The following is a 20,189-nucleotide window of genomic DNA, read 5'->3' as shown; positions in this document are numbered from 1 at the left end:
ATACTATGTACAATGGTCCTAAGTGCGGGGATCAGTTGTAAATCCCATTTTTCAATGTGGTTGTAACTTCAAATAGTCACTGAATGAAGTTGTAAGTCAAGGATTACCTGTACCTGTTTAGATTATCCCAACATGTTTGATGGGACATGTTTCCTTTGAAGAGTTTAAATGTGACAGGATAAGAATTCTGGGGCACGGAATTGTGCTGAGCTGTTCTATTTTCCTTTATCCCAATACCAGCCCATCCTCAAAAATAATCTTTACTAACCTTCTTATGGCTGAAGTCACCTCTTTAATCTCTTTTGGCTTTCTGCTTGAGTGTACATACTGCACAAGCATTATATTGTGTTTATCCCACTGGTTTATCATTACAAATAGTGTCCTAATGTTGCTTTAAAAGCCAATTACAGGAATATTTTCAATTCCAAGCATTAATAAATATGATACCTGCATATCTCATGTTTTGCCTGAAAACCAATGTCCATTCTTAGCAACTGGAAATGCAGATGTTATGAACATAATTACCAACCTGTTGCTTCTTGCAGACGTGCTCTCACTCCATGAGTGCTCTGGGGCCATGGATGGCTACTATAGAAGAAAGGAATTGGGACATAAACCACACAATCAAATGAATAACCATATGCATGTGTGTATGAAGTGTATAAACTAACATGAGTACATCCTGGCATCTCTGCACAGGAAAGCATCTGTGTTACCCTTACGTCTCTGAATAAATTCAGATGACAGGTCCATTTCATTTCTTATTCATTCTGGAGGCCAGATGGCATTAGAATCATTTACTTCACCTTGTTGTGTTTAATTACTACAATCAACACACTATTTTCCAAATTAATCATAACAAAGTAATTTCATTAGTAACCCAGCAGGCTACTGAATTATTAGCATCATAACAGTTTGCAAACAATTAAACTTTATTTGAACCTTAAAAATTTGCAGCATGGAATGTTATTCTAGGATCTAATGGCAGTATAGTACAAATATAGTGCAGAGAAAATAAGCAAGATATTACATAAAATATGACTTACAAAATAACTTGTTTGCAAAGGAACACAAGGAAATATAAGTAAATAATGAGAACAAACAAATTAGCATACATTGCCAAATGGTTCGCATTAATGGGGTTTTCCCCCCCCCCCCAGCCCCTCTTCTCCCTTCTCCCAGTTTATGGCATTTGTCCAGCCTTCATAAATAAATATGCCCATCCTTTTATTTCTACTGGCTTAGATTAAAGTACGTCTAGTTAAATGGTATGAATATAGTACCTTTGAAATGTCTGCACTCTGAATGGTGTGTTTGCTAGTACATGAAAGAAAGGTTAAGAGAACAATAAAATCACTGCTGTCTACATCATCCAATCAATCCATAGGAAAAATTATTTGAAGGGTTTGTCATTGATCAGTTGGCTAAGGACTCCCTCTCCTGGATTAACATGAAAAAGGGAAGAAAATTCTCCAGATATTTTAAGTTGCAAAAAAATCATTTGAACACCAAAGAAAGTGGCTGGGGGATGGGTTTCTCACCAGCATGTGCCGTGAAAGTCTACTGCCATCTTCTGGCAAACATTGCTAATACAAAAGACTCTTAGATTAGCATTATTTCTAGCACTAACAAGCGTTTTGGAATAGTGATATAATTCTTTATTTGTCAACTATCATTGCATCTCAGGCATGTCAGGTCATATCCATAAAATTGAAGAATGATTAATCCTTCTAAAGAATTCTTCATTCACCAATAAATGTTCTTAAAATAATAGTCTAGCCAATAGTCTTCAATGGAATTTGTAAACAAAAAACAATAAAACATAAGATAAACATTGCAACTGAAAAAGGCTTTTATGCCTTGATGCATACCAAAAATCATTAACCACATGCTAAAACTGCTCCTGGATTATACCACTTCAGAAAGCAGTGATGGAGATTTCTTTGAACCCTTCTCTGCGATGGGTTAGCGTAGATAGAATTGGATACAGACTCAATGGTGAAACCTTTTACATGTTTCTTCAAAAGCAAACAAGATTTATTTCCTTGTAAGTTCATATAAAATCACAATCTACATTAGATTCATTTAGATCCCTCTGATTGCAATGGGAGTTTATTTCCAACTCAGCCAATTAACCTTCTCCTTATCGTATTAGCTTTCTATGAGTAAAGATTTTAGTTTTTTAAAAAATATATTTATGGAATTATATGCAGAAAATTAATAGCTTCATTATTTGATAAACTATTTGCATGTATGCATGGTAAAAGATAACTAGAAAGATAAACAGAATAAAAGCCTTTTAAGACAACTTACTTTTTCAACTTATGAGCACTTTGTATTTTGAGCTATATTAATTTTAGAAGAATTTGGTCTAATCTTGGTCTTTGGCCACCATTAATTTAGAAACAGGAAATATATAAAATAACATTGTTATGATCTCAATACATATTTTTTATGAAATGTATGGCCTCTGCACCCCCAAAATAAAAAGTCTTAACACTGAACCCTTCTTGGTTCTGCTCTTTTGAGAGATGCAGATGAAATAGTACAACAGAACTTCAGAGAAATATTTTAAGTTAGTCAGACTTAATCAAAATGCTGCCTATGTCAATCTGGAAAAGAGATTAAGAACATGATACCTGCAGAACGTGAGCATACAAATGGAGGTGATCCCAGGAGACAGCCAAAATATGGAAAGAGAATACAAGTCACCCAAATATCAATTTTCCTATCTCAGATTTGTTATTATAAGCAAACAAAAGCAGTTTGGACCACTGCAATGGTTTGTGGATCAACATAACTCTCACTCTATATAGGAAAAAAAATGAGGAATTTTGGAATAAACAGAATAAACTCAAAATATGGATTTTGCTTAGCATTTTATACTGGACTTATCAAATACATTAATTACTTAGCAGCCTAATATAATTTCTATATTATTCGTAGCCATTAATCAAACAAAGTTAGTATTCAAACAAGTTTTTGAAAGAAGCACTTATATTCCTAAAAGCTCTGCTAAGAAAAAAATGTGTACCTAAGAATATGCATGAACTGATACTATAATGTGTAATGTACACCCCCTTCAAATATATTAAAAATAGATATATATTTCAATATGCTATCACAGTGTCACATCATGTGTGTGTGTGTGTGCATGCGTGCGCGCGCACGTGTGATTTAAATTTTTAAGATTAAAATACAAATGAAGGAAAAAGCTTTTCCTTTTCAGTTGAGAAAAAGCAGATCATAACAATGTTTACAGGAAAGATCCATTGCTATGTATCACTATGTCAAGTAGAGGCATAAAATCTTGCAAAAATCTTCTGTGTTGCACATATTGAAATTAATTAGGCTGATCATCAAAAATTTATTGCAGTTCTCTTCCATTAAATTTCAAGTGCATATAATCAGGTTATGCTCGTTTACCAAGTAAGTAATAAATACAACCCTAAATAACTGTATGCCATAATAAAGAGTGTCAAAGCAAATACCAAAAATGAAAGTAAAAATGTATCTTCCCAGTCTTTTATTCCTTTTAGATCTCTATAGCTTCTTTACAACCTCCACTAGTAGGCTTCCAGTTTGCAGAATCAGCCTGGCTGGAAAACAAAGGAAAAATCTTGTTACCACTACAAAAAGGTAGCTCATAAGAAATTCTCCACTCCCTGTTTTCCCAACCTAAGGGCCTCTAAATAGTTTTGGAATATGATCCTCCACTACAGGGAGAAACTACATTTCAGGAAAACACTGGAAATTTCTTTATTCATTACATTTCTACCCCGCCACAATTAATGTGTCCCTAATCTATAGCTTTAATACATCTTAGAAAACAGATGTACAAAAATGCACAGACTAGAGGCCTGTTTCCTTCTTTGATTAATGAAAACAAAAAAAAAAAATTAAAAAGCACCTCCTTTATCAATAAAAATACTAAATAATATCCTTAGTCTTGGTTACCTGCAGTTCACAAATTATAAGGCAATAACAGGAGAGATGTGCTTAATGCACCCTACAAGCAATATATATTCTCATTTTTAGTCAAAAAGTAACACTCCATGCCCTAACCATGCGGACGTTCTGCTCATTTTCCCCAGTAATTAATCAGAATAGAAAACCCCTTAGTCCCTTGCGCTGGTAGAGAGTAGAGACACAACATAATGTAACAACTTCATGTGACAAATGACTGAATCTTATCCTATTAATGTAGAACAACATCTTTACAAGATTTCAATTGATGAATCCCATATCTAAACTAAATGAAGACTGCAAAAGTGAACAAGAAAGACTGGTACCTAATTCTTCTCAGCTTGCAATGTCAAATTTTCAAAAAATTGGGGAAAGGGAGAAAAGTCTATGAGCTGAAACAAGAATGTTTCTTAGATTAATTTCAGAACATCTGGTTATGTAAACAAATCCTTGAAAACAGTATGTGGCACCACCACCTTTGTCCACATGGTCTGGAACCTATTTAGATCATTGGTAGCATAAGAAATTTGGGTGAACAGGAGTACAATTATAACTTCAACAGAGCTGGCATTTGTACTGAAGAGGGATAGATTAAAAAAAAATCTTTGGAACACACAGTTATGGACTTGTAACACCTGTCTGTCTGCAGCATCTCTCTTTTACAAGGATGCAGCTGTTGAAAGCTCCTACATTCTTAGAAAAAATACAGCTGATTTAGGCTGCTGCATGGAAGTCCTATAAGAACATCTCACAGGCTCCAAAACACATTTTTGTATCTGGAGAATTGCACAGCCCTAATATTAGGCACACATGGGTTATCGCTATTAAAACAGCTAAATACAAAACATATCTATAGGAAAAGAAGCTGCTAAACACAGCCAAATTTGAGGATAGCCTGGAAAAAATGAAAATAGTCACGGTATATGAAATATTTTGAATTTAAATCTTTTACAATGAAAGGTATTTAAAAAAGACTTGTGAATGTTCAAAATTTGTAATAAAACAAGTTTTAGGATCCAGGCACATATAACATTTGAACCACATGATTTTTCTTGAAGCCCATTAATAATAACTATCCAGTCAAAAGTAGTTTGCAAGCATAACCTGGATAAAGAGTACCACAAATGATCAGGTTTCTAATATCACAAACCCATCTTTTCCTTTGCCACCGCAGAATCATTGGACAACATTTTTGCTATTCCTAGAAACACAGTATTTTATCTGATGTAAAAATTACAGATCTTTTTTCTCCTCCCATCCCAAGAAATACATTAAAGATTCCAGGAAAAGAAACCTATATAAAACAGAGTAAAAGAACATAAATTGAATTAAAATGTACTTACTCTTGCCTCTCAAATATCATACATCTCCATTATGTAGGCTTTAGGCACCAAGCCAATGGTTCCTCTCATTTCTCCTACCCACCAGCCAAATCTATTGTACTCCTAATTGAAAACAATATGCAGTATTAACCTTTAGTCTGATATGAATGCAACAGAGTTTTGCATATGACTCAAGTTTCCTCCTTATGTACAGTTATAAGAGCGTGAATGGAAAATTAAAATGTTAAGGAAGAGCATATGAATGTTGTACGCAGGACTTTCTCAAGCACTTGAAATACAGTTAGGGCCAAGACAGGACATTACTCTTCAAATGGCTAGGCATCTGTTTCTATGTATGAAAAAAGATTTTTTTAAAAAAGCTATTTACTTATCTATGGATCCTGCAAGCCATATATACTCAATGAGACAAGAATGTGATTATATAATCATGTGTTTTGTTTGTATTTCCTGATATGGTGATAAACACTTTTTAAACAAAAAAAAAGGAAGATAAACCCTGGATCTCTACACACGTTCAATTGGAAATATTTTTCCAGTTGTAGGTAACTGGTGCAGTCTTTCTTGTAAGGCTACTTTTTAATATAAAAAAGGTTTCACATTTTTGAAGCATTTTTCAGAAATGTTCAGATTGGACTCATCTTCATTTGTCTCTATTCTGTTTGGATTTCACTAATAAAAACATACTTCTGTATTACCGTAAATATACACAGACACACAAACATACAGTATTTCATAAAAATGTATATCCACTGGTACCAACTCAGAAATAGTTTAACAAAGTTGAAAAAGATCGTATATTATTTGTTAAATTCATATAAAATAATTGCGTATCATTACCCCTGCTCTGTGTTAAACAATGCTTCCTGCCATAAAATTTTATCACAGATCTTATATGCCTGACAAATGACTAAATGCATTTTGCTTTGAATTTTGTTTAGGCATAGCAATATGAATCCAAACCAAACCAAGTATATGAAAGTTTAAGGAAACAATCTTTTCCAAAAGCAATACCAAATAACAGAGATCAAATTTAATTGTTTTTGTCCCTGGAAGGTAAATGTTGTTATGATTAATCTTAACAGGAGCTCAATAACTTTCAGCAACTAAAAATGAATTCCAGTAAAGTATGTGTCAAAGGAAACAGAAGAAAACAGATTCCTTGTTCAAAAGACAGACTGACATTAAACTGTATAAAAAGTGAAGGAAAATAGAACAGACCTAAAGAGCATTCTGCCACAGTGGGTTGCGTTTGCCAGTCTGTTTTTACCTGAAGCTAAACATTAATGCATTCTGATGGAATTTAGGCATTATATGGGATGCAAATTCACCTATCCTTCCATAGCATTTAAGGGAATAGAAACAGCAAGGTACCAAAATTACTTCCATCCCTTCTAGGGCTTCCTTCAAATGATCTGATTAACTTGTGCCAGATCTATTAACCCTAATCTATTAACAGCCCGTGTATTCTTTCTATCCCCTGCTATCTTCAGTTCACATTTGTTTCCTGTCTACTCCTATCCATTAACCCCTTGTTCATAACCTCAAATTTGCCTTTCTTCCTGAGGCTGTCCCTCCCATCTCACGTCCACCTTAATTTCTAATTTGGCAGAACCACTTAGGAGAAGGTTTCTCCAGATTATGCTGTAACATAAAATACCAGAGATTTTTGTTTTAGTTTTTGATAATGAGGACAATTTTATGTAGTGGGGAAAGTTAAGACTCCTATAAATTTGAGATATTAAAAGCCAATACCCTCATTTAACCAAAGGGCACAACAATAAACCACATCACCGAGTTCTGCTTTTACCTCATTTGCCATCAGGATAGAAGAGGAGCTCCAAATAAAAACTTTTAACTTCTTTATTCCCACATGGCTATAAATGACGCTAGTTCACCAGTGCAATTCAGTAAGCAAGTTTCCTTACATGCTTACAGTAAGAATTGACTTTTGCTGGACTGATTATTCTGGGGCCAAAACCCTTAAAGGCAAGAGGCACTTGCTGTCTCACCAGGGGGTTCAGATGTTCCAGCTGTGCATGTTTGTTTAATAAACACATTTCATTCCACATTAGCCTGCTTAAATACACAACAGCAACAGTCTCTAGAGATTTAAAGTGCAAGTAATCACTCATAATGCCAGTCCTCACCTGTGTTAGAGGAATCTTGCCAAGGAAGCTTTCCAAAATAACTTTTTTTTTTTGTAAATGTGGGCTGGAGAACAGGGCAGAGAACAAACATGATGTTTTGCAGAGTGCTTTTTTTACTTAAGGGGTCATTAAAGCTTTTTATGACAGAATGACAATATTCCATGTAGATATTTCAGGAACTTGGAAGCAACATATTCTGAGGGTGATGAGGAGGATGGACCTCAGGAGCCACAAATTAAAATAATAAACTCCCCCCCCCTCGAAAAAAACCCCATCTTGCTATTTAAGAATATTTAAATTTAATGCACTTGTCTGATTTAAAATATTATGGCAATGGAAGTATAATAGTATCAGAAGTTATTTATGGACAGGCTTCAAACACTGAAATCTTACTTTATCTTTACTATTCTTGATATGAAGCCCACAAGCAATCTGAATCCCAATTAAAGCATATGAAATATAAGCAGGAAAGAAAAAATGAACTGCTATATTGAAAACGTAATGTTTTAGCCTTAGGTTACTGCCATCACTACAGAGACATCCATTTTTAATTAGTTAATTTACTTACACCCCTTTCTTAAAATGTCTGTAACTTTTGTATGTACTTACAAGTCAATTTGACCATGCTTTTACAGCATCTTTAGGGATACATTACTTTCAGCAACAATAAAAGACAACTGATTTGGGCTAGTAGCTACCCTCAGAGTCATATGCTAGTTCTGTGTATGAGTGCACACACAAATATAAATGAATGGAACTTAACAGTCACCTCTAAAGAAAACCCAAGTATTACTGCAATTTCAATTGCAGTATTATTCTATAGATTGCCAGGCATAGATTATTTATCTAAAATATTAAATCAATGACTCAATTAAGAACAATCGGATTACCAACAAGATTCATATGTAATCATTTCCTACAATTTAATGTTCAGAGTCAAAATAATATATGCTATGAAGCAGCTCCTTAGGTGCACTAAATTTATTTAAGAGATCATGAAGTATTGCTTATGCAAGTACAAAATGCTTAAGGTGGGACTTGAATTTAAATATCAGGCAGCCTCAACAGTCAAATATTTAATTGTAATGAATAACAAATATAGTATGAATACCACTTGCAACCTAATTGTTCATATTCTATTCAGATATAGATAAACCTAATATCTTTAATTCTTCTACATGTCTAGATATACTTTGTATCCTTCCCATCAGCTCTTTCTTACAGCTTTGGCAACTGATTCAGCTTCAGAAAGACTGATAAAATAATGAAGAGTCCTTTAATCTGCAAGAAACCATTCTAGTCAATTTACAAGAATTATTGCATTCCTTTGTAGGATGTGTAATTATTTTCTATTAATCATGTACTATGAAGCTGCATTATGTGGCTATTCTGTTATCACTGGGAAGAAGCCTGCAGTCAGCTCCCAACAATGTTAGGTAATTACTAACACAAAGCTTCTTTTTCCTTCTGGAGAAATTCTATCAAGATCTAGAAGCACTGTAATGCTTTATTGTATGAAAGTAACCATGAAAGAAATTAAAGACCTATATAATGAATTGCTTAACAATAAATGTGCAGGTGAGAAGAGGCTAGTGGAAGAAAAGGGAAGAAAAAATGCTTTTAAATTTGAGAGAAGCAGATTCAAATTTCTCTTACTTAGAGTAAACTCAAATAATGTAATTTTGCTATTGTTAACCTATTTCAGTTGGTCTACTTCCTAATCCAAAATAAATCTATGAGAATTCTCTAAAGTGACGTTTAAATGTGCACGTATACATGCACACAAGCACACTATTATGATCATCATTATCATGGAAGGCATTCAAATTTCAGGACTGTAATAACTGAGAATGCTATTATCTTAACATTTTTGTAATTAAAAGTCCTACACCAAACAAACTGCTCTTAAGAGTCTCCTCTTTGTCTGTAAAAAATGTTTCCATGGAGAGTGCTCTGTCTTTAATACATATGTGATTTTGTATGCACTTGTGTGATGAAACAGAATGAATGGGTCAGATCCAACTACTTGAAGCTTTAGTTCCATTCAATATTTTCCTTAAATTAGTTCCACTGATTTCCATGTGATTATAGGTACTGACAAAGGCTGCAATTCCTAAATTTCATAATACTAGATTTACTTCCAAGAAACAGATTCCACAAAATATCACCTGATTATAAATGATTAAGAATGCATTCAAGATGATTCATAACAATTACTTGATTCAACCTCATATTAGGACATGAAAATTTTTATATAATTTTTAAAAATATATGCCAAACTAAATGAGTATGACAAACACAAAAATCCTTAATGAATGTTTAGCATTGGAATATTGTATGGCCACAGATTCAAGAAAAGGCAGCTCACTTGCTATTGGAAAGCTCTGTGTGAAGCTATCTAAATATAGACTAACTGCAAATTTTGGATTTGGTACTGATTATGGTATCTTTAAATGCTTCATATATGAACTAAAAGTCCTATAATCCAGATGCATAAATTTACTGAGTATGCTGGAACAGCAAAGTCTCACAGAAATATGGAATTGTAGGGGATGGTTTGAAATTGGCAAGCAGTTTACTGTAACAGAAAAGAAAAATACATGATCATGATTTCTAGTAAATTACTGCACACTTTTCAAAAGCAATTTCAATAAATGCTTCAGATACAGTCCAGAATAAAAAGGCTATGTTGCACCTGCATTTAAAAAATGAAAACCAAGGTTTTCTTCTATGGAATATTTTAATAGATTTCTATTATTTTGTTAGACAAAATTTAAGAAAGCAGATTTATTTTGGTTTTTCTCAGAGCTACTCTTGACCAAAGTCAAATTCTTCTACGAAAAAACAATACCATATTATATGTCAAAACTCCACAGATAGCCATATTGTCTGAGTCATGGAAGTTGCACTCTTATTAAATATTATTACTCTCAGTGCTTTTTTTGTAAAAGAAAAAGGTGCCGGAACTCACACATGTCATACAACCTGCCTTGCCTACCCTACAAGGTTCCATCCAAAAAAGGTTCCGGAACTCCGTTCTGAGCGTTCTATGAGAAAAAAGCCCTGATTACTCTTAAAGTAAATGTGCAAATGGTGGCCCATAGAGTAACTGATTATATGAAACACATGTCCAAACCTCAATTTCTGTTATTAATAAAAAGAATAAAAATACCAACCATGTTGCCTTATAATTGTATGTTCCAGGCAGATGAAATTGCTCAAATTTACAAATTAAAATAATCTTGACCTTGACAGAACAATTTTCAACTTTCACACCTTATTATGTATTCATAATAAAAGCACTGGAAATCTTGATAATATGTACATTTATAGTGAAAATTATGTCTACGCTTTTTGAGAAATGGAAAGAGTGGGATGTTAAGTGTTAAATCAGCTTTTTCAGTTTCAGGTGCATTTGGTTTTAAAGAAGTGTAACACATCATTTATCCAATTGTTAACAAAAGTTCCTCGATTCACTAAAATCATGACATGAGTTTCCTCCTGTAGTTTTATTTTAACACCAAAATATTGATTTTAATTGTTATATTTTAAAAATGAATTCTGGTTCCTTGTTTCTGCAAAATTACCTTAACTGATTTCCTCTATGAATTGAAATATGTGGATGTTTAATTAAAGAATTATGGAATTATCTGAAGTTGATATCTTCATAAAAATCAAGAGAAAATAATCACAATAACATGCTGATACAGACACAAAGTCTTAACAAAAAATACTTTGTGATTATAATCACTATTATAATTAATTTAGACTACATTATGGATTTTTTTCAGCAATGAACATACAGAAAATGTAATAAAATGAAAACTCTTTTCTGTTGAAATAATATTTTGTTCCTGTTTTATCTTTTAATTTATACTATATTCTTTCTACAGCATATAATGTCTACATTTAATTCTTTCTCATGAGAATAGGATTTGATCAGAATTAATGTCAAAAAGGGTCTGATATATGATAAGGGGGTAATAGGTAATAACTAAGACGAAGCCGAAGTTAAATTTCTGACACCCACTTTTGAACACCACACATTAACCAGTGCACCTCTAATTTTCAACCACTAGATGGGGTAAAGAATTATTTTTCTAAAAAACACATACACACACACACAAAAACAACAACCAAGAATTACCAGGTGCCAAATAGCTAAAGCTTTTTATACTCTTAAGAAATATTGACAGCTTTAAGAAATGTTTGATCAAGTTCTTAAGCTTCAAAAGCTTTAGATTATTTTACCTTAGCAAGTACTCTTAAATTCTTTCTCTGACTAATAACTCTCAGAACTGGATAAATTATTATCCTGTGCATTTTTGTTTCCTAAATTCAGAGCTGATAGAAGACTGCTGAAGTATTTACAATAGCAATACTCAAACTGAAAAAACAAGTTAAATTTTGATTTACATTTCTTTTCAGTTTTAAAAATTAAGTAACTCAAAATATAACCAAGTTGCAAGATCTCAATCAAAAGCCAAATATTCCAAATACATTTAACAAAGTATGAGACAGGTTAGAGGACAAGGGGACTCCAACTAATATTCTCTTTTATAATGGAACAGTCGAATAACAATTAATCTTACTATTAAAAATGGTATAAAAGTACTTTTAAAAAATCTAGGAGCTTAATTACAAGAACCCTAAAAATTACTTAGTAGAAGAAACCTACAAGTTAGTTACAAGAAACAAGCAAGGTATTACTAGACACCAGCATTTGTCAAAAATAATTCTTGCCAGCCAAATCTTATTGCCTTCTTTGATAAAGTGACTAAATTAATGGATAAGGGAAATGCTATGTACATAGATTACTTACGACTCCAGTAAGGCATTCAACAAAGTAGATCATATTCTACTTCTTGCTAAGACAGAAAAATGTGGGATAGACAGTATCACCACCAGATAGATTTGCAATTGGCTAACCAACCATACTCAGCATATAATCCTCAATGGAACTAGATCTACATGGAGTAGAATTCAAGGTTCAACACTCTTGAACTTCTTCATAAATGATCTAAATGAGGGGATAGAAGGGAACTTGTTAAATTTGCAGACAACTTTAAGCTGGGGGGGGGGGGATAGCTAACACCTAAAGTGTTAGGCTCAAGATAGACTCAAGACTCAGAAGGATCTTGACAGATTTGTACACTGGGCCCTATCCAACAAATGCAATGAGTGAGAAAAGTAAGCTTCTACACATAAGGAAAAGAAACCAAATGTACAGGTATAGAATAGGTGGTACCTGGCTTAACAGTAGTAACTGTGAGAGGATGTAGGTATCCTAGAAGACTACCATTTAAGTATGAACCAGCAGTGAATTGCAACTGCTGAAAAAGTTAATGCTGTCTTGGGCTACATTAACAGAGGAATAGTTTCAAGAACATGTGAAGTGATAATACTGCTTTATACTGTACTAGTGAAACCATACTTGGAATACCTGCATCCAGTTCTGGTCACCACAATACAAAAAAGATGTTGAAATCCTAGAAAGAGTGCAAAAAAGCAACAAAGATGAAAAGATGTCTAGAGACAAAATGGTACGATGAACGATTGAGGGAATAATCTAATCTAATGAAGAGAGACACTAGGGGTGATATGGTAGCAGTCCTCCAGTACTTGAGAGATTGTCACAGGGAAGAAGAGCTCAGCCTATTTTCCAAGCCACCTGAGGGCAGTAAGAAATAATGGGTGGAAGATCATTAAAGAGAAAACCAAACTAGAACTAGGAGAAATTTCCTGACAGTGAGAACAATTAATCAATGGAATGGCTTACCTCCAGAAGTTGTGGGTACTCCATCACTGGAGGTTTTTACAAAGAGACTAGACAGCTATTTGCCCAGAATGGTATAGGATCTCCTGCATGAGCAGAGGGTTGGACTAGAAGACTTCCAAGGTCCCTTCCAAACCTATTATTCTATGCTTTATGTTCTAAATTGGATTAGCGTTTAGTTTACACATTCAAGTGACAATTCTTGAAAGCTAAACATTAAATATAATCCAATGTACTGTTTCTTAAAAATAAACCCACCCATTTTGTTCAAAGGGGCTTCTTCTTAAATATCAAATAGGAAGATTGATAGGAAGATTGCTCTGTCTCGCTCTATGTCTAGCAACCTCCTACCGAATTAAATAATGCAAAAGGAGGAGGTAAAGCATGATCTACATGTAAGTAATGTTGCATCAAACTCTTCTTCTATTAGTAACATACTCTGTTTCCATCTGTAACATGAGATTAAAATATTATTCATCCAAGGACTGTCAGGAGGGCAGATTTAATAAACAACCCTACTAACCATAGGGTTAGTAGAACACATGAGTTACTTAGTTGTTAGATTTACAACAAACAGAACAAATTCATGGTCAAATTATCATTAGTAACACTATATCTTCTTGGATCACTTCTAGCTATTTTTAGCTCAAACAGGAAACGTTCTGCACTTTACTATTATGAAGGCATGGCTCAGAGAATATTATAAAAATATTAGCCTAGAAGCTACTGACGTTCTTAGGAAAGTATTAGATGAAAATTCTGATGTCATGAGTAACCTCTGGTTTTGGTATGGTAGCAATTTTAAAAAGTTCTGCAAAGAGTTGCACATTGTGGCTAAAAAAAAAAAAGTGCTCCAGCCAGTTTTCCATGCAAAGTTATCTGAAAGGTGTAGTCCTACTGAGTGGTTCAAGGCAGCAACCAACTCCCAGATAAAGTTGCCATTAAATCTTTCTTCACAATAAAATAATGTGAGGTTTTTAGTCTTATACGAATCTCTCTCTCTCTTTCCCCTCCCTCCCACCATCTCTCTCTCTCTCTCTCTCTCAGCATACACAAGAAGTACCAAAGAAAAGGAAGTAAAACATATACATTCGCATTCACTTCATACTATATTGACAAAGATACATTTTACAAGCAATAAGAGTATTGTCTCAGCGGGAAGTTACTTAGTGGTGTGTAACCAAGATTCCAAACAGAGATAAATAAGTTTTAAAGACAATTCCTGTTGCACAATAAAACTTCAAATGTGGTTACATTAAATTGACAAAATAATTAATGTGCAAGGAACTTCTCACCAAGTGTGAAAGATGCAAAGGAAATGCCCATTTCCTCACGACCTTGAAGTTTGCTTTTTTTTTCCTTTGGTCTTATTTCAACTATCTCCCCATACCTATCTTTTAGGGGTGGAATACGATACCTTACTGAGAATGTAGATAACATCACCACGTTTGAATGACAGCTCATCAGGAACATCCCCAGTGCAGTCCCATAAACCTTGATAGAAATTAACATAATCGGGTTTTTTATTGCCTGGGGAAGAAAAAGATGCATACATTAGATTTTTGAGCCTGGTTGCTGCTCTGATGAAGCTTTTTTCAGTCTTTTTTTTTTTAAAAAAAGAGTACATCTCCCTTTGGTTTTTACTAGTCTTTCTAAGTGTAACATAAAAAAGCTTCTTTTCCATTGTAAAACTTAGCTCTACATCTTCTCTGCCACTGCTACAGTATTCATTTTCACACAAGAAATGTGAAACAGGGCTGCTGACCTTAGGAAAAAATTTGGCAACAGACAAACAAATGTTTCTTTGAAGACTGGAAGGGTGAAATCTTTGAAAATTTCACTCTTTTTGAGATCTAGCACAAAACCATTGTAGATATTTCTGTAGACAGAATCTTGCTGCAGCTGCATTTTTAAAAGAAATGTATTTGTGTCAGCAACACTCTTTAGATATAAACTCATCCTTCTAAGAACATAAGCACAATGAATGTGCTACGTTCTAACTGCCATACAGACCATTAACTGATAGATTATTTTAGCTCTGTTTGTTCTGTAATGCCACAATAACAGCATATTAAATGCTTTGTCATATGCATACCATACACCAAAACATTTACTGGAGCACACAAGGCAATACCACTAAAATATACTGCAAGCTTCTGCATGCATGGCAGACAATTTCCTGTTTTCAGGTCCGTAAGAAGTGAACTGACTGAGTTAACCCACCAATGAGCATCCCCAATGAGGCAAACAGCTGTGATAGGGTTACAAAAACCAGACTAGATGCAAATGTATTCATCGTCTGCATCTTTTTGCCCAAAGATAAGGATCATGCAATTGATTAGATTATATGGGAAGGTATCTCAATTTTATTAAGGAGACAAAATGCCACTCTGCTAATAGACAGAATATTATTTTCATGTCATTTAACCCTCCTTCCACTGTTATGTGTAGCTTTCTGAACAAGATGGAAATTACTGCTACATATTGAAAAATCATTCCCATTTGCATGACAGAAACAGCATTTTAGAAACTTAGAGAGCCTTTGGTTGTACAGACTGTACACTTAACCCATAAAATAAAAGCTATATTTAGATTTCACTACTTCTTAGTGCATTGGAATGTAATATGGATTTCTTTCACTACTTCCTTCATTATGATTCAGTCAAATGTCTCTACTGAAACACCTCAACTCTACCCCGACAACAAATACATACCCCAACAAATAAAATCATAAAATAACTTAGCGCATTGCTCCAAAAAAGGAATATTTTAACTGCCATTATATAACACTAGAGGGCGCTTGGGATCGGTTGCGCAGTCATGGTTCATTTTCGACAATTATTATTTTTAGTGCAATTTGTTAATCCTATAAGCAAACACATACACACTTTCATAATTTATTAGGATACATTAGGAATTTAACCTCCTGCTACCTACAGAAATTGGAAACAGTTTCATAATGAGGTAGGATTCAACAACATCTCCCAACCATGGAGTATCTTACTGATTTTCCAACTTAATGTTAAGAAGGGGAACAAACATATGTAACTTAACTGGGCGGGTCATATAATTCATGAAATTATGATTGGCTCTTGTTTCACAGGGTGTCCCTACAAGCCATAATCTTTAATACAAATAGAATATCTAGATTACATTAAACAAAAAAATCAGACTGCTAATCTAAAATAAAAACCATTGAGACCATGTTATGAGTGGAATTCCTGAATTTAGTCTACAAAATCAGTTTTAATTATTTTATTAATTAATTAAATAAATTTATAGGCCGCCATCTTACCTCAAGGATAATTATGTGGCATTTATTCCTCTAGGATTATTCAGTGTACCTAAGCTGAAATCATGTTGATGTTACTAAGATCAAAATGCTTCCATATTTTGAACTTAAGTACTCTCATGGTCTATACTGATGGGTCCTCATTAGGTTTTAGGAAATAAGAGATGGCTTAAAATACTTAAGACATATTTTAAACTGGCTTTAAAATAATTATTTTAATATGACTTTGCACATTATTAATAGATACATTTAACTTCTGTGGCATGACAGTTAGGACGCTGAACAGTTTCAAATTCTTACTAGTTACACAGAGGTCAGTGATTGACTTTGTGCAGTGCTGAATCTCAACCTAACCATCTCACAAGAAGATTGTATGAGACTGTATGTGCCACTTTGATGTGTTCAAGGGAGCAGTAAGATTTAAATGTATGTTATCTTTATCAAGTCATATAGTCAAATGGATAGTCGAGAGAATACTAAACAATAAAAAACAAGGGATCTAAAATAACCCTTATTAACCTGAATAGCTACTTCAAAATTTAGTACATCCCAGGCACTTCCTTGAAGATATAAAGCTGTAATTTAAAGAGAAAATTGAAGTATATGGTGAGAGGATAGTCATATTAAAAGTATTAAATCTTAAATGAAAAAGAAATCAAATGAAATTAATTTTGTCTTGCCCATAAATTATTTTTTCGACACAGACCACAATACAGAAAAGGCCATCTAAATCATCATGTTCATATCAAATAATATGCATATTTTCCTAAATGAGATATTAATTAGCATTTTCTTAAGACTCAGAATTTCTACATCAACTGTATAAGCCATACAGAACTGACATTACATCTAGTACTGTAGCCCAATGCATGGGCTAAAAGTTGGCTCTCAACTTTTAATATGTATCTTAAAGTCATTCTTTTGAACAACCCAAGTCTCTCAAAAAACAAAAATAAAGAACAGAGCCAGCTTGGTACATCAATAAAGTGTTGGACTAGGAATGGAGATCCAGGTTTCCAGTCCATCCTGCGCCACGAAAACTTTGGCTGACTTCAGGCCACTCATTTTGTCTTAAGAGTTTCTCAATCTTGGCAACCTGAAGATGTGTGGATTTCAGCTCTCAGCATGTTGGTTGGAAAATTCTTTGGAATTGAAGTCCACAGAAACTAAAGTTGCTAAATTGAGAAACACTCTTTTAGACCAACCTATCTCAGATTGGGGAAAAGAGGAAGGAGCGCTATCTATGCCATCTTCAGCTTCTGGATGAAAGGCAGAATATAAAACTAATAAACAAAAGAGTTCCTGTTCTTTACTGGAAGGCAAAGTCAAAAGCTGAGGCTGACAAAAAGCTGACGGAACATAGCGGAGAATCCGAGAGACATTTGCTGTTTTGCAAAAGAAGCAAGAAGAGCAACAGGAGAAAGTGAAGAGGGAAATCCTATCTTACAGAAGCTGCTGCAAAAAGAAAGAGGGTAAAAAGATACCATGAAAGCAGGGTAGGCAGAAAGAAAAGGATATCCCCAATGGCATGGAGACGAAAGTCTGGTTTAACCACCATCTCTTTGCAAAAACAATGAAAGCAACAGATAAAAATACTGAGGCAGAGAGCTTTCCTTTGCAGGTGGTTGAAGTCATTCAAAAGAATGAACACAAGGAGGAACAAGAAGTAAGATCCCTCTATGGTGGAATAGCTGCAAGGCCATTCTTCAACATGCCCAGCTAGGAATGTTAGAATAAATTTCTGTGTTCTAGCAGGAACATGTGAAGGATTAATTGAGAAACACTTTTGTAACCCAAGGAATCACTCTGGCTGCCATGCTTATATTCTTTTCTTTCAAACCAGGACATCTAATTCATAGCACAATGAATAAGATAACCTTCCCACATAGCAGAAATACAGCACATTTTTCACCTGTTATTCTCTTATCTTCATTTAGAGTCCAAAGTGTCCAGTCTCACCTGATATTGATATCCTGAGAAAGGAGCTAGTCTTTTCAGTCTTTAAACTTTAAAAAAGTTTCCAAGCAGCAATTAATCCATTTTGGAGCAACACAGCTATTTCTTATGTGTAGTTGACTTGAAAGGGCCTGAGATGGAGTCTACTAACAGATTTTTTCTAACAGTTCCGTCTCAACTTCTATGTGTACTTGAGGGAGACAGATAAACAGATTTTGGGATGTGGGAAAGAGGTTATGAAGAATGTTTAACCAATGAAACAGTCTGCCTTCTGGAAATGTGGGTGCTCCATCACTGAAGGAAATAAGGACTCTTGCTTGAGTAGGGGTTTGTACTAGATTCAAAACCCATTCCAGACCTATGATCCTATGATTCTATATAGTCAATATTTTAAAAAGAGTATTTTGATTTAGGAAATGTGGTCAATAGCTTCACAAATAGGATCAAGGTGATTCAACATTTTCCTCTATATAAAGTACCTTGATCTGCAAATTGTTAGTAGCTTATTGTTTGTAATGTTAAAATGACCATTTATTTGAATACAAATGGATTGGACATGTTCCAGGGTTGATTCGGAAATTAGGAATCCAGCTCATCTATGCAATCTAAAAAACCCCGCAACTTTATTTTCTTATTGAGTTCATCAAAATCTCCAGTTGAAGCAACATACTGTTCTAGGTAGACATCCTTGGAATTGCTTTTTAAATGTTATTTCTGCTAATTGTAAATTCATTTCCTTCTAAACATACAAGTTTTTGATAAGAACTTGCCAAGAATTTGGGAGGAGAAAAATAACATCCTTCTCCATGGAACTTCTTGTAGGTTAACATTTCTGACATCTCTTCCCATTCTACTTTATCATGTTCCTGAAGTCCATCCAGATGTGTTGCAGAAGATCTGCAAACAGGATCTTCTATGTATAAACATATTAATGCCATCAGTCTGTTATCAAGACTTAAATGTTAGAGTAACTTTCAAGTTTCTATCTGTCAAAAGAAAGGATCACATGATTTCTCTATGTTGCTTTTTGTTGAAATTAATTAGTCTGGAAATAATTTTCAATCAGGAAAATGGACAGGGGGAGCAGAGGTAACGGAGGTCTTCCTGTGATGCAATTCAGATTCAATAAATAAATAAAAAGCAGTAGGAAGATTTTGGCTTTCAAGTTCAGAAGAAAGCAGTAAGATGATTTAAGTGACTCTTTCCTGGCATCCAACATTCCTTCCTCAAATATGGTGACATATGCCAGGAGCAAAACACAAAGCAATTGGTAGAAAATGCTTACTTTGCATAATGAAACAGGGATTTGCATAATATGCATAGCAGGCTGCCTTCATTTAGGGAATTGCAAACCTAAAAGAGTACCATACAATCACTTTAATTCAGATAGGTATCAGCTTAAATGTGATTATAAATCTAATGGTGATTATATATTTCTATTGTCATTAATGTAAAATGCAATTGCTCTGAGCCATTCAATACAGTTTCATATATGGAACATGCAAAGTTAGAAAGATTGTTTATTATTAGTTTTGATGCCTGGCCTAAATATTGACTAGACCAAAGGCAACAGTGTAATATAAATGCTTGTTAAGACAGTAAAAACTGAGTTTTACACCCTGAATTGTGGTAACCAGTTAACAGTACAAACACACAAGAAGTGTCAAGCTTCTATGTGGGTGTATATGCATGCCTGACTGGAAGGGGAA

The 20,189-nt window shown here is 34.1% G+C and overlaps 1 protein-coding gene across 2 annotated transcripts in view; it reads right to left on the bottom strand.

Annotated features, from left to right (window-relative positions):
- Positions 1-888: 888 nt before the first annotated feature.
- SKAP2 (src kinase associated phosphoprotein 2) overlaps positions 889-20,189 on the bottom strand; it is a 143,698-nt gene continuing 124,397 nt past the window's right edge. Inside the window, exons 11-13 of one of the 2 annotated variants that reach the window (XM_083376690.1) lie at positions 14,650-14,762; positions 5,310-5,411; positions 889-3,599 (exon numbers count right to left, since the gene is read on the bottom strand). In XM_083376690.1, coding sequence (XP_083232816.1) covers positions 5,319-5,411; positions 14,650-14,762 — 206 coding nt within the window. In that variant the 3' untranslated portion in view covers positions 889-3,599; positions 5,310-5,318. The remainder of the gene's footprint in view (positions 3,600-5,309; positions 5,412-14,649; positions 14,763-20,189) is intronic. The other variant, XM_083376691.1, reaches the window with a different exon arrangement.

The sequence above is a fragment of the Vipera ursinii genome (genome assembly GCF_947247035.1).
Source record: "Vipera ursinii genome assembly, chromosome: Z".
NCBI lineage: Eukaryota > Metazoa > Chordata > Lepidosauria > Squamata > Viperidae > Vipera > Vipera ursinii.
This window is presented reverse-complemented; position numbering and strand designations above follow the sequence as displayed.